The sequence below is a fragment of the Tachypleus tridentatus genome, chromosome 2 (assembly GCF_004210375.1).
Source record: "Tachypleus tridentatus isolate NWPU-2018 chromosome 2, ASM421037v1, whole genome shotgun sequence".
NCBI classification, from domain to species: domain Eukaryota; kingdom Metazoa; phylum Arthropoda; class Merostomata; order Xiphosura; family Limulidae; genus Tachypleus; species Tachypleus tridentatus.
This window is the reverse complement of record NC_134826.1, coordinates 113,201,617-113,216,885: the sequence shown is the minus strand read 5'-3', so window position 1 is coordinate 113,216,885 and position 15,269 is coordinate 113,201,617. Positions and strand designations below refer to the sequence as shown.

Genomic DNA, 15,269 nt, shown 5'->3' with positions numbered 1-15,269 from the left:
TCAGTGAAAAATGTAGAATTTATATTGAAAATAATAATAACAATAATCTCAGAAAAATAAATGAAACCAGCCAGTTTCTTTAAATTTCTCATTTGGATAAGATTCGGCCCAGCATAGTCAGGTAGTTAGAGCGCTTAACTCGTGATCTGAGGTTCGCAGGTTGGAATCCCCGTCCCATCAAATATGCTCGTCATTGTAGCTGTTGGGGCGTTATGTGTAACGGTCAATCCCATTATTCGTTAGTAAAAGAATAACCCAAGAGTTTGAGTGGGAGATGATGACTAGCTGCCTTGCCTCTAGTCTTTCACCTCTAAAGTAGGGATGGCTAGCGCAGATAGCCCTTATGTAGCTTTGGACGAAATTAAACGCAAACCGTGATGATTCATAGATATTTGAATAAAAACATCTACAAAAGAAAATGAAATAAAATTTCGCTAAAGTACAAAACTGCATAAGGGATATATCATTTATATCCATCTCATGTATAAAACTCAGACTTCTTGCGTTATAAGGCTTCAATAATCGCTAATCCTCCAGATAAATAAAAATGAATCTTAAAATTAAGTGCTTTTTAAAACTTTATTTTATTTTCGGTATATCGATAGTTGGAGGAAAGTTACGAAAAATTTATCTAACAACGATGATTAATTTTCTACTTCTCTGTAGTAGAAGACAAAATAAATTGGCCTGGTGTAAAGTTACAAAATCATCATATCGCAATATCTTAATATTTCTAAACAAGTATATTTCTTTATACATGATATCCTTTAGGATAATCACCACATGGAAGTCAAAATGGTAGTACTAGACCAACTGTGTTTTTTATGTTAACAAAAACTTTAAGAAAGTCAGTAACTTCCATGTGACGTGCGAAGCTATACTTTGCATAGCAGTAATGGCTATCGATAAAGCTGTAAACACCAGAACACGAGGGATGCCAAATTCTCTTTCTACAACAACAGCAAAGTTACATGTACTTTTAGTAGATTTTGATTAATCAGTAGTTACCACGTAAAAATTAAAGTGTTATGTCTAAGAAGTAATTACATATGCCAACTTACAGTAAGTTCCAACACATTAAAAGTTGCTACAAGTCAAACAATGTTTTAATATTCATAAACCATATTTTATATAAATCTTATGAAATATTTAAGGACATAATTCACAATTTCAAGTAGATAAAAAGTAATTTGTCCGTTATGAAGTCTCATAATACATACCTGTACAATAAAGATAGTAATAATAGAAGTTCACTAAATGAAGTACGTATATATTTTATTTTTAATGTTTAATACGTATATGCCTTTTAATTTATTTCATCTATTGAACGTTATACCATTTTATTTTTAAAATAAAACGTTCTCAAATAAAAAATACATATCTATATCTTTTTTTTTATTTTCAAGAAAGACCTTTGGCAAAAGGGAATATCGTTTTTTCTCTGTAATATACATAAATAAAATGTCTCCTTCTGTTGTGAACACTGTAGCCCAGGACACATTAAATCATAAAATAAATTTCGTATAGGGGCGATATTTTGTGGAAACAAAATTGGAAATATATCTCGTTCAGAAATTTAAAAAAACTCTTTGTGACATAAATACAAATAAGTCACTTTTGCAAATATTTATCATTTACGTATTTGTTTTTTATTCGGGTTATTTAGTGAACAAAGATAATTTTTCAACTGGCTTTGAAAATAATTGTACTTTAGAATATTCATATATTACAAGTATGATACTATAGAATAATTCTATCAAAGTCAGTTAGATAAGTTTTCTTTGTAATATATTATGTTGGTAAAACAGTAAAGTAAAATTATTAATAAATTTTTACCAAACAAGCTGTCAACATAGGTCAGAGGTAACAATTAGCTTAATACGCATTATAACTGAATAAAAATATCGATATATCTAGAAATAAGCAGTGCAATAAATAAAAATGCTCATTAGAATGTACTGATCTATCATTATGGTAGTAATATTCTCTGTATTCAATACTTTCAGCCATTATTCCGATAATATCTCGCAAAATACGGTTAGTTCAGGAGATCTAACTTACTCATAAATTTATAAAATTAAAATTAAACTTCGAAATGATCTTAATTAATGAGTAAAATAATATTGAAGAACGTCAACATTTAAATTAATTTCCATAAAATTGATGACTCATTCAAAATGAGTAAGGCATCACAGATCTGATAATACGAGTTTGCTTGAAAATCGTCAATAAGTATGAATTTATCAGAGCTTGCACTACACATTTCGTTATTACTTTCTATTACACAGCAATTGGTAAACATTATTTTTTGCGAACTTTCAATGGTAAAGGACAATTGAATCGAAGAAACTTCTGTTAGTTACGTGTTCGGTTGGATTTATCGGTTAACAAATAAACAACTGAGAATAATTAAACCCTATATACTTCATATTAAGTAACAGCAAATTAAACGTTTTCGTGGCTATGATACCACCAACTTCCGCCGTTTATCTTAAAGCAAAACAGAAAATACATCCGCATAAAAACTAGTTTTAACTAAGTATAAGCCATTTTTTGTTTATTATAATAAAAGAATTATGTGATTTCACATATCAACAATTTTATAAATTCAAATAGCTATTGGAAATTATATTTTGTAAAACTTTTCAATTGAGCAGATTTATAAAACATACAGTATTTAGTCGTAATTCGTTTTTCGGATAGAATACGAAGTTGATATATTTGCTTTTAGTTTTAGTTAATATTTAAATGATGTCAGAATGAGACATAAATGGCTGGCATGGCCAAGCGCGTTATGGCGTGCGACTCGTAATCCGAGGGTCGCGGGTTCGCATCCCCGTCGCGCCAAACATGCTCGCCCTTTCAGCCGTGGGGGCGTTATAATGTGACGGTCAATCCCACTATTCGTTGGTAAAAGAGTACCCCAAGAGTTGGCGGTGGGTGGTGATGACTAGCTGCCTTCCCTCTAGTCTTACACTGCAAAATTAGAGACGGCTAGACAGATAGCCCTCGAGTAGCTTTGTGCGAAATTCAAAAACAACTGAAATATTATCTTTTATAATAACATACCTTGAAATAATATGTTTTAATTTTCGTTCTTTTAGTGATAATATCCTTATAAAACCATTGTAAAAAGACTAAATTAAGACCATGTTCACTAGTCTAACTTATGGAAAATAGATTATACCACAAATTACAATTCTTTTAAATATTTGGTTGTTTGTTGTTAAACATTAAAAAAGCTACATGATAGGCTTTCGACGTTGTGCGTACCACGACTATCGAATAATTTAATAGTAGTTAAAACATGTACGATGATGAGTCAATGAAAAAGTTAAATGTTGCAGTGAACCGAAGGTGCTGTAATTAATATTATCTTTAAAATTACCTTCAATTGAAAACACATCCAAAATAATTTTTTTTTTTTGTAAGCGGCTGACTATAAAACATTTTTTCACGACAATGCACCAGTTTACGCGTCTTTACAAATATTAGTAAAGTGTGAATTATTTTTATTATTAACTTACGTTTAGCGTTTCTCATTGCCATTACCTGCGTTTTTGTATAAACGTTGCATTTCAAATTTTATCAACACAACTGTGAAGTCCCACAAATTCGTTTTTAAGAAACATATCATGGTTTGTCTGTCTAATTATTTTTAATTAAATCGATTTTCTTGCTTAGACAAACTCCGCTGTTACAAAGACATATCTTACAAAACCTTTATTAGAAAAAATGTATATAAAAACTGAATACCAAACTTAATCATAGAAAGAAATCTTTATTCAATAAAATGCTTTGTTTACCAGTTCAATAATACTACCACAAATACAATTGAAAAAAAATGTCTTTTGAAATACATGGGTATTTGATAGGGTCACATTTTTAACAGTTCATTGTTTCCAAGCAGCATATTCTTCGTTTATACAGTCCTGAAATAAAAACATACATATAAGTGAAAAATTAATAACACAGTACAGATGCGGCAATTTATTCAGAAAATCAGATTTTTTTTAGTTACATTTTTAATGGTTGAGTTTAGCAAGAAACAATTCTAACCTAAATAAACATTCGTTTTTTAACTCTAACAAAGTAAAAAATCATAGACAAAAACGGTTGTAAAGTTACTTGGTATGGTTATTATATTCTGTTTTGTAGTAAAAAAGATAATAAAAATACGTTGATTTTCTTCTTAGTTACCCATTTTTGGATTTTTTATTTATAACTGTATTTTGATAATGATGGCTAATAGGTAATTTGTATAAAACTAACATTAGAATAAAATAATGTGTTGAAATTGTATTTTATTTTATTTTTAATAGCGTTTTCGTAGCCTGGATAGTGTCCCTCAGCTAACAATCTGTGTAATATTTGAGAAGAAAAATTATTCATCTCACATGAAAACAAAAGAAAAACATACAGAGAATCATTTTATAATTTGTATCAAAGTAGAATATTTTTCTTTTAATGTACATGATTAATCATAAGAAATAAATATAATGACTTTTCAATAATATTATTTTCTCAGGGTTTTTTATAGAAGTTAAATAAAATCATAATTTACTAAATGCATTGAAAATTCTGTGTAAAGAAAACTGTCAAAAATTATTATAGTAATTATTATTTTTATTACACTTTACTTGAGTTATAACATGTATGCATGCTTGGACTTTCATCAAGGTAAGCTTGGGTTTTTAGCAAATGCGTGAGGTTACAGCGATATTATCGTATCATGAAATCAGGATGCGATTATATCTAAGCATTGTCCGATATGATACAATTTATGTATCTTCACGAAATTTGGCAAGCTTTCAATAAACGTTATGAATCTTTTGTACAGAAAAACCAAATTTCTAATCAAGTATTTTTCTTAAAAATTAATGATTCAATAAATGAATATGAATATTGAGTAATACATATTGTCTTCATTTCTTTTATTAAAAATATCAGGTGCAAAGTAACATAACAAAATAGACTGGTAGATATAAGCTTTACATATTTCTCTTGCCAGCTAACATTTAGTTTATCAAACTTGGGAACACTTAAATAAGAAAATGTTAATGATATGAATAATAAAGTACAAACAAGACTGTCATACTATGTAACAAACTTTTGGTAAAACTTCTGTATCTGTATACGTATCGTGTTGCGGCATGAATGTCTAGTTATGTATCGTATCGACTGTTACAATGAGATACACACCGAGTGCTTATTTCAGCAGCCGGCTCGGCATGGCCAAGCGTGTTAAGGCGTGCGATTCGTAATCTGAGGGTCGCGGGTTCGCATCCCCGTCGCGCCAAACATGCTCGCCCTTTCAGCCGAGGGGGCGTTATAAAGTGAAAGTCCATCCCACTATTTGTTGGTAAAAGAGTAACCCAAGAGTTGGCGGTGGGTGGTAATAATTAGCTGCCTTCCCTCTAGTCTTACACTGCTAAATTAAGGACGGCTAGCATAGATAGCCCTCGAGTAGCTTTGTACGAAATTCAAAAACAAAAAATTCAGTAGCATATTGATCGGTGGTCAGGTAAAGGTTTGGTACGTTTTTAAATTCGCACAAAGTTGCATGAGGACTGTCTACGCTAGCCCAATCTAAGTCAGCAGTAATAGATAAAATGTTTTATTGTAGTTTTGGTGAATTAATATCGATTATTTGATTACTTCTCTCCTAAGATATAAAAAGTCAGCTTCAAGTTTACTTAAACAGTCGTTTTGTAAATTAATGGCGTTTTATTTTATTTTTTTAATTTTCAAGTTAAAAATTATTTTACTTTAAAATAATAATTTGTTTCTACTTACCGTAACTTTTTGATAATCACTTTCCTTATGGTTCTAAAAATCGAAAATAAAGACTACATTTAAGTAAAAAAAGACTTTTGTTTACACTAACATTGAAGGAAACACCATTAGAGACAACATTTTTAGTTCTATCTTTTCGTCCAGTGAGATACTTTATATGTGTGTTTAGGATCATTACATTAAGTTATTTTATTTATTAAACAACTTAAATTATTTTAACTTAACTGTGCCAAAAATATCTAACATTAATAACATATAAAAGAAATACATACTTATATCATAACGTTTAATTGTCTTTACATATTTCACTCTAGAATTTACTTTAAAAAAGGGTGATACTTACATAACCAATATGGGAACAGTCAAATACCTGAAAAAAGTAAACATAAAATGTTCAAAATACAATTCGGGTACTCTTTTATGCGTTTTTAATAGATGTTTATTTCTAGGTTATTACAGTATTAGGGGAGTATATAGATATAATGAGTTTTGAGAAATAATGGAACTGAGTAAATAAACGATCATGACAAGAAGAGGTTCAACTTAAATTTACCTTCAGTGTTGTTCGAAGTTTAGCAATCTTTGGATTAAACTACCTTCCATAGATTTTTCTTTTGACGTAATTTCGAATTTTACGTATTAATTTCGCTGATTTCTAGCTACTTTGCAGATCAGAATTTCTAATGTGTAGAAATATAGTATTAATTATTTGACTACTTAGAATATCTTTTTATATGTATATGTATTAAGTATGTTTATTCTTATTAAGCAAACTCAACCAATCAAACACTAAAGTTTTGCTAGTTTTTCATCTAGATTAGAAATTCTCTCCTTGAAGTTGTTGTATCTGATGATACTAGATTAACCTGGTGAACTTTTGTAACCATAAATATTTTGTTATGTACATCCAACAGTAAACAAAGTTTAAGTTTATAAAACAGAGTACTTCCTTTAACCATTTACCTACCTCATCCCATTTAGCGCATAATTTTGCGTCAGTCTCAGCATCCAGGTTAGCTCGGCATTCCTTGAATATGGTCTTGTACTAAAAAAAAAAAAAATATCGGTATACTGTTTTTCATGGCATTAACAAGATTACTTCCAGATCTGTAAAATTACAGCTTTTAATTGGCTCAAGGCATAGTATATAATTTTTGCTCTTCTAACATCGTAAAAAAAATGAAAGTTTATCACTAAAACAAGCCAAGAGGCTAATGTAGACCATTTTGAGTCTCACCAGAATGAAATTTAAACAGGAAAGACACAAAATACCATCACTGCAGCACTTTTATTTGAACTGTTTCGATTTTATATGCGATATTGTTTGTTTAGATAAATTTTATTAAATGGAAGCAACAATGAGCAATCTGACTTTATAATCTAAAAGACAAAAACAGAAACAAAAACTTAAGAATACGATACATGCTTAAAACAGAATAAGTGAAGCAATATCGTAGTTTTTATTTGAATATTTCCATACCTCCGCAGGCTCAAACGTCCAGCAATTTTTCAAAGCCTTCTCAACTTCCTGGTCCCCACTATCTGTGAAAATATAGTCACAGATGAGTTATAGGAATACAAAGATTGGCTCTTAAGACACTGACTAAGTTATAAAAAAATTGTATTCGTATGTTTTTTTTATTAGACGTCTTTTGTAAAATTTGATTATTAGAAAATGTCTTATCATTAACATTTAAAATTATATTTCAATATCAGCTACTGACTTTTAGCAAAAATCCGTAGCTGTCTAAAATCTTACAACCAACTATTATTTTTGTATGGAAACATACATCGTCATTTTCGTTGAAGACCTCATGTGCTAATATGTTAGCATTTAAAATGCATATATATAAATTATGAATATTAATCTAATAGGTTCTAGTATAAGGTTTTTCTGGGAAAACATTTTAGTAGAAGATATGTTTTAAAATGTTTGGATTTTATAACATTATGTTATTTTGAATTTAGTACTAACTTTTATTAATATAATGATTTTTAAATAAAACTTATAGAACGTTAGTACGGTAATTCTAAACTAATATCAAAAGAAGATTAGATCCGAATATCGTGTCTCAAATATAAATAGTTGTCAATTTTAAAGCGAAGATAACAAGCTCTTGCAAATATATACTTACCACATAGCATTTCTTCCATCTTGTTGTGGGGTCCATGGGTATTAACATAAACAACAGCAGTCAACAAAATTACAGCGGTTACAAGTTTCATTATGAAGACGAAAACTTCTCTGTAATAGTTCGACTTGGATGCAGGTTTTTGGTGTGTGGATAGTGTTTTAACCGATAAATGACGCGCTTTTATACTCAATGAGCGGTAATGGTTACGTCCAGACTTCCGCGTCACAGTTTCTAATAACATTATGTTCACAAGCGTATATAACATTATATAAGATAACAGTACGAAGTGAATAAATCTAAAAAAACAAAACAAAAAAAACGGTACATTCTATTTACACCGACAGTAGTGTTTTCTTGCGAATAATTATAATTGAGGTTTTTGCAGAGTAGAACGTTTACTTTCAGTGATTTAGAAGGCAATCATTTAAAACGATCCATAAAAACTCAGAAATATCTTATTGTAAATATCTGTTAACATTAGTCAAAATTTTGGGAGCGAGAATATTTATTTGTTAACGTTATTGTTTTTTTTATCTCTGGAGAGTATTGATTATTATTATCTTGTAAGTTGTTATCACTTTTATACCTTCTTTAAATTTTAATTTATTTCTAATTTACCAGTTTGAAATATAAAATTTATAGAATTAAAAGAACGTAAAAAAATTATATATTCAAGCATTCTTTATCACAACTATTTGTCCAAATAGTTTTGAATGTTTTTTAGGCTTTCAGCTTTCAAATTGTAAATCTAAAATCCTTATGCTGCCTTTATAGATATCATTTCGAATGGATTTTACTTCTCATTATTGAGCACAACTGACGAGTTCTGGTATTGATTTAATGTTTTCTTAATCTGCAGCTTTTACAAAACAAAACTTAAGCCTTTTATTTGAAATCTACGGTCTAATGTGATTTTAGTAACAAATATTAACATTAAATACTTTATAGTTTTCAGTTATGTCTTGAGAGTTCTTTGTCAATTAGAAAAGACTTCTATTATTTTGTTCTTTTTATCTCTTGGGTGATTCTGCATTCTAATGTTTTACTATTTTTGTATGTCTCTTGACAGCATGATCCGTGTATAACCAATGAACTTTTAGTGTGTTTTTGCTTTTCTTTATTCTTAAAACAAAATTGATGACGAGAGGAACGAGAAACTACAATATTACACCCGCAATGCCTGCTAAGTAGTATAAAAAACAAATTTCTAGCATTAATGTTTTGCTGTTTTGTTTTGATTTAATTACTATGTTAATTTTTTGTGTGAATTAAGATCAAAAGAAAAATATACCTATAATTCAAGTGTGAATTTGTAGAATAAGGAAAATATGTTTTATAGAATCATGATTTTAGCCTTATAATGGTGAGCGTAACTTAAATTGTAGGCAATATATATAGATATATAATGAAGAGAAGCTTATCACATTTGTATGGTATGTTTCGGAATTTTACTATGAAAATAAGAATTATATTACTTTATAGTTCAAGTGTGCTGGACACAGCCGGTTGTTGAAATGAGCATTACATGATAACCTAAAGGGTATGTCGACAGGTGGTGACTCTTTCTATAAAGAATAGCGTGACCAGGGCGCTCGAGTCGTAATCTGAGGGGCGCGGGTTTGAATCCTCGACACATCAAACATTCTCGCCTGTTCAGGCGTGGAGGTGTTATTATATATTGTCGCTCAATCCCGCTGCTCTTTGATAAAAAGTAGTTTAAGATTTGGCGGTGGAAGGTTATGACTAGCTGTTTTCCCTCTAATCTTACACTGCTAAATTAGGGACGGCTAGCACAGATAGTCCTCGTAGAGTTTTGCGCGAAATTCAAAACAAACAACAGTTATGTCTTGAGAGTTCTTTGTCAATTAGAAAAGACTTCTATTATTTTGTTCTTTTTATCTCTTGGGTGATTCTGCATTCTAATGTTTTACTATTTTTGTATGTCTCTTGACAGCATGATCCGTGTATAACCAATGAACTTTTAGTGTGTTTTTGCTTTTCTTTATTCTTAAAACAAAATTGATGACGAGACTTCATAATAATACAATTATTATGTATTATAATTCAATATTTGTGGGATATGCCGGGGTTGTGAGTTCGACTCTCACCTCGGGAACGTAGGTTTTTCGCCCTGAAAAGGATCAGAATAATATACAGGTCAACAATTACCAGTACGGGGAGGAGGGAAAGGTCATAGAGAAACTGACCCTCCACGATATGAACATTTCTTACCCCAACACCAAGAGAGAGAGTTTCTTTACTCACTGGACAGTTGTAAAACCAAAATTTTAAGGAAGGAGAAAAAGGTTAACGAAATCTGATTCTCCTGGGTAAATAAACATCAATACCCATAAAAGAGAGAGCTTTTTGGTTTGTTTTTTTACTGGTTGTTACCAGTATATCTTTTGGCTTGCACTGTTCTATTTTGCCCCATGACAGTAATAACAACTCAATATGATAACAAACTTGCAACCGTAACTTTTTCAAGGTTCTTGCTAATTTTTTTCAAGTATTACATAGATGCTACCTATTGTCAATCTACAATGAAACTCCTACTTTAACAGGTTGGCTTCTGTATACCTCTTAAATGTGAAAATTATTACACTATCCTGTTTTGAAGCTCCATTTTTAGATGCATTTATATTACATATATGTTATTCAAATTAAAGATGCATTCTATATTTTTATGTAGTTGTACCTCTTACAAGGATTGTTTATCTCAAACCTTTTTTTCTCGTCACTGTGATTATTTTTATTAATGTATTTGCATACAAATGTCCTGCTTTGGTTTTTATCAGAAGAAACAAAAAATCATAAATTATTTTATTTTGTCATTTTTTGTTTCATGTGAGAGCCATAATATTATACAAGCGCCAAAAGCCAAAACAAAATGCTTGTGATATTTTACATTGCTGCTTAATTCATTAGATTTCAGTATCAAATGCTTTGAAAGCTGATTGCTTAAAGAGAGCAAATGTTCTATTCTATGCATTTTTCTTCTTACAGGGGCAAGCTAGGTCTTGCCTTATCTTTAACAACTTTCAGTTGGCTTGATTATTTTCTTTCTAGTCTTTGTCAGTGTCGCTAGTTCATCATTATGGATGTTACTATTGCAGAAGTTGTTGAAATTTAATCCGACGTTGCTTAGAAGTTGAGATATACTTGAGTGTATTAGCATTGACATAAAGTTTAAAGTGGTTATATGGCTTTTTGATTGTTTTATAGAACTTTTCCTCACATATCAGATTCTGACTGCATACATCACGATCTCTGTACTATATAGCGATTACACTCAAGTTGGAGTAAACAAAAGCAAAGTCTGCGCAGGAGTTACTGTCACCTTGACATTAAGTGCTGTTTCAACAAAGTTTTCCAGCATACGATTGGTAACTATACTGAAGAGATCAAAACGTGAACCTTTACAAGTGGTTTTTTATGTATCTACCAAGTGAAATGTTGGTAGTGGAGTCTTCTGCTACTAGCTACAGCATGTGGTAAGTGATTAAAGCCTGTGAGAGGGAAATGCTCATATTTTGAGAGTTTAATTTCTTGAAAAAGTGTAATATCATAAACTTCAAAGAGATTTTCGGGATAGTATTCATTATTTCTGATCCCCGTGACATTGCAGTTTCCTATCAGTATGAGACTGGTAGAGTTTGGTCTGATTTTTAAGCATGTTTAGACCTCAGTTTCTCAGTCTTTCTCCTGCTGGATAGTCGAGGTTCTCTGCTGAATGGATAACCTATGGTTCTCCCATGGGCACTTATCTCGGCGCTATTTTTAATGTTTGTAGACAATATGTTATCCAATCATTGTTAAGAACTTCTTTTTCTAACTCTGTCTATCGTAACAAGGCAGGGGTGTGGTGACAAGCTAGTTGCCAATTAGAATGTGGCTACTCGTTTTGATGTTGGTGAACACTGACTAATATGAAATAAAGATATTCTCGTACCATTATGAACGCAGGGTTGATATGTTTCAAAAAGAAATTAAATCAAATCACACCCTTTTAAATTAAACAGGTTTGCATGTGCGTTTTGAAGAACAAATGTTCAAACAGCTTATACAAACCACAATAACAACTCGTACGTACTTTTCCGATCACACGTTACTTCCTCTTATTACTTGTTATTACTTGTGCTTTTACTCAATAAAAAAACATTATGCATATATATAATGATATCAATATCGAAAGCATGCATACATATTAATCAAAAACATAACTGTAGCGCTTTCTCGTCTTGTTGTAAATCTAAGTTATGACGGCTATTGATCTCACATCAAGATGATAGATAACAAAATATGATGATAACATTGATGACGGATAAAAAATTAAATCCATTAGATTAGTTCCTGTCTCATACTTTTGCGCGAAAATGTATTGAAATTAAATTAGTAATAATTCCATAATTGTAGTTGCAATTTAAAATCGTATTCTTTGATAGATTGTTTAGGTAGAGTATTTATGATGAAACTTTGTAGAATAGACTGCAACTGCTTGTTTTAGAGACACAAGTGTAAAGGACGACGTTTCAAAAATCTTCCCCCTTTCGTCTTTTTGTTCTTCAGACAAAAGGCGGAAAACTTTCAAAACGTCGTCCTCTACACTTGTGTCTCCACGACAGGCAGTTGCCGTCTATTCTACAAAGTTTCATCTATTCAAATCGTAATTAAAACAAAACACTAGAGTTAAAAACTGCACATCATAATGCTGTACTAAACCTATAAATCAATATACGGTAACATTGTAAGTAGTAAAACAAAACACAAATTAACTCTCAATTGTAAATTTAAGATTATAATTTGTGCTAAAGCCACTTAGTTGGTAACTATTTCAATATACTTAATTTAAACACATGACACGTAACTTATAACTTAACAGTTAGTAAAACTTCAGTTAAATCCATATCTTTTTGTAGTACAATGATATTTATTCATATATCTAAAAAAACTTCCTACAAGCTGTATACCATTATAAAGATTTACATTAAATTACTGATGTGTTGCACGCTAGAAAAGTATACCACCGGTAAAACCAAAAACGACACTCCTTTCTACTGATAAATTCCGGCTGCGTTACGTTTCTTGGTGCACAATCACGGTATCGTGGCACTGTCCGTTATTCCAAACTAGTGTTTGTAGTGAGGCAATCTGGTGAAAACAACACTTTTATTAGTTATTTATTATGTTTATCGTGTTTTTAATATTGTAATTTGATAGTTTTCATTATTGCTTATTTATATATCCCTATTTTCTTAAAAGAGCCCAAAGCAAGTACGACGGTTAGTACTGTTACTTGTACAACTGTTATACACTTGAGAACCTCGTTCTCATCGAATAATCTCCTCAGAGCTTTTCTAATGAAAATGCTCAATCAATACGTCTAAGTAGCAACTGCGCTTTGACCCTGAAAACAACTAACATTAATGTTAGTTTACTTAAAATATGTATATTAAATATTATCTACAAATATTAGATATAATGACTGGTAGGTTACTGTTAAGTGCCAGGATACTCAATTACTTATCTATGTTCTGTCCACTGAGGTATCGACAACATGATTTTTAGCGAAGTAAGCCTGCAAAGTTGCCACTGAACAACTAGGAGGCAGGTATTATATGATAAAGGTATATGTAGTATAGATAAAAGGTTTTGATAATAAAAACCTATTAGAATTGAAATGCTCACCTTTGTAAATTAATAAATGCTAAACTTATGCACAACCATCTTTGAAGAATCCACCAGTGGACGTAGAGTGAATTTGTGGACTTACAACGTTCAAATTCAAGATTCCATTCGCTCGTGATAGACAACACATAGATACTCTGTTGTATATGTCTGTGACACGCCACAAAACTAAACTACCTTTTCGAAAGCTTACACACAGATCACATTCTCACACTGGTGGTGTTTGTTTTCATGAGAAGAAAATTTTGAAACATTTTGCAGGTTTTACGAACTCTCAGTGCAACCTAGTTCATCCAAAAAAATAATTATCTTATTTTTCCCTAAAACTTTATAACCGTGTCAAATTTTGGCTAAATCTAACAATTGACTACACTTATTTTAATTTCCAATCCCGCAACTAAAGTCTTAACATGATGTTGACTACCATACTGTTGGATTTAGGTACCAATAACTTAAAACGCTCACTTACTAACATCTTTATTTTTTGTGCCATATATTTCGGTTTTAGTTACATATATAAAATAATTGTTTTTATAAAGTAAAATATTTAAAATTTCTTGTATCCAATGCTTGTTGTTAATACCTTTATATAAATCCACAGTTTTTTTCAAATTCCTAAGAAACTGTTCAGATTTTGTTTTTAGTGTTTTAAATAATGTTTAAATTATATATATTTGTGTGTGTGTGTGTGACGTGTTCGATATTATCATAGAGATGACTGTTTCACGAAGATTTTAAAATTCGTTTCCCATAGGAAGTTAAATAGAGGTTGAACACGTGCAAGTTACACAACAGTTTATATTTTAAGCTGGTTTTAACATCCAGGGTAAAGGTTCCTGGCGGATGTTCAAAGAGATAAAGAGATTGTCTCCTTTCACAAGAACCACCAACTGACTGTAATATTTTGATATGGGTTGCGTCATTTTGAAAAAAAAATACATGGTTGCAGTAATATTTTTTTGTGTGTGGTAATTTATTTATGAAAGACTGTGAAGAGTAAAACTGTATAAGACTAAACCATTGAAAATATGACGAAAAAATTAGGTCATATAATTTTAATAATATATGAGTACGAAAGCAGTTAAATGGGTTTATTATTTTTTTCATAACGTGCTTACAATTTTATCACTATTATGCTATAGTGTTTAATTACTGTTTAATGAAAGACTTTACCCTTTTCTTCAAAGTTGGGTTAAAAGATAAAAATTCACAGACAGATACACGTATGGATCAAGGAGGTTGAAAATGTATAGATTTCTATAGGTTTTAGAAGCTATATTTATAATAAGAATAGGACCATTTTGAAAATAAACGTTTTGGTAGAATCAATGGGAAGCCAGTGGTAAGGATGCCTCCCTGTGTAATGGGGACCGTAGTAGCATAGCATTAGTTTACATTACTCTCATGTGTGCAACATTGAAGGTATATTATAAGACTTCACATTTTTATTTAAACTGTATCGTTTTCATACATTCATAATTTTAAAGGGTTACCGTCTATATAAATGGCACTTATCTTTGTTTACATGTACACCTTTGCATTATGCATGTCACTCACTTGACCAAGATAGTGGCAGTGTTGGCACTATCTTGCATGGCATTGTTATTTCACTTTGATATTTGTCATGTAAACTCATGTCACTTAATCTTA

At 30.7% G+C, this 15,269-nt stretch overlaps 1 protein-coding gene and 1 long non-coding RNA gene across 6 annotated transcripts in view; one reads left to right on the top strand and one right to left on the bottom strand.

The window, feature by feature from the left end:
- Window positions 1–15,269, top strand: part of LOC143244867 (uncharacterized) — a 29,427-nt gene that overhangs the window by 2,451 nt on the left and 11,707 nt on the right. For 2 of the 4 annotated variants that reach the window (XR_013025360.1, XR_013025359.1), the window contains exon 1: window positions 8,170–11,425. This is a non-coding gene — a long non-coding RNA (uncharacterized LOC143244867). Of the gene's footprint in view, window positions 1–8,169; window positions 11,426–15,269 lie in introns of those variants that run through there. The other 2 variants (XR_013025362.1, XR_013025361.1) reach the window with 2 other exon arrangements.
- LOC143244866 (uncharacterized) lies at window positions 3,762–14,244 on the bottom strand. Of its 2 annotated transcripts, XM_076490298.1 has the most exons (8): window positions 13,620–14,244; window positions 12,918–13,082; window positions 7,932–8,162; window positions 7,277–7,338; window positions 6,764–6,841; window positions 6,140–6,166; window positions 5,797–5,829; window positions 3,762–3,932 (listed from the first exon to the last, which is right to left on the bottom strand). In XM_076490298.1, exons 3-8 carry the CDS (start codon window positions 8,020–8,022, stop codon window positions 3,894–3,896), a joined length of 330 nt encoding a protein of 109 aa, XP_076346413.1. In that variant the 5' UTR covers window positions 8,023–8,162; window positions 12,918–13,082; window positions 13,620–14,244; the 3' UTR covers window positions 3,762–3,893. The 2 variants fall into 2 exon arrangements, with proteins under 2 accessions (XP_076346413.1, XP_076346412.1); XM_076490297.1 differs by lacking the exons at window positions 12,918–13,082; window positions 13,620–14,244 and having other exon boundaries at window positions 7,932–8,178.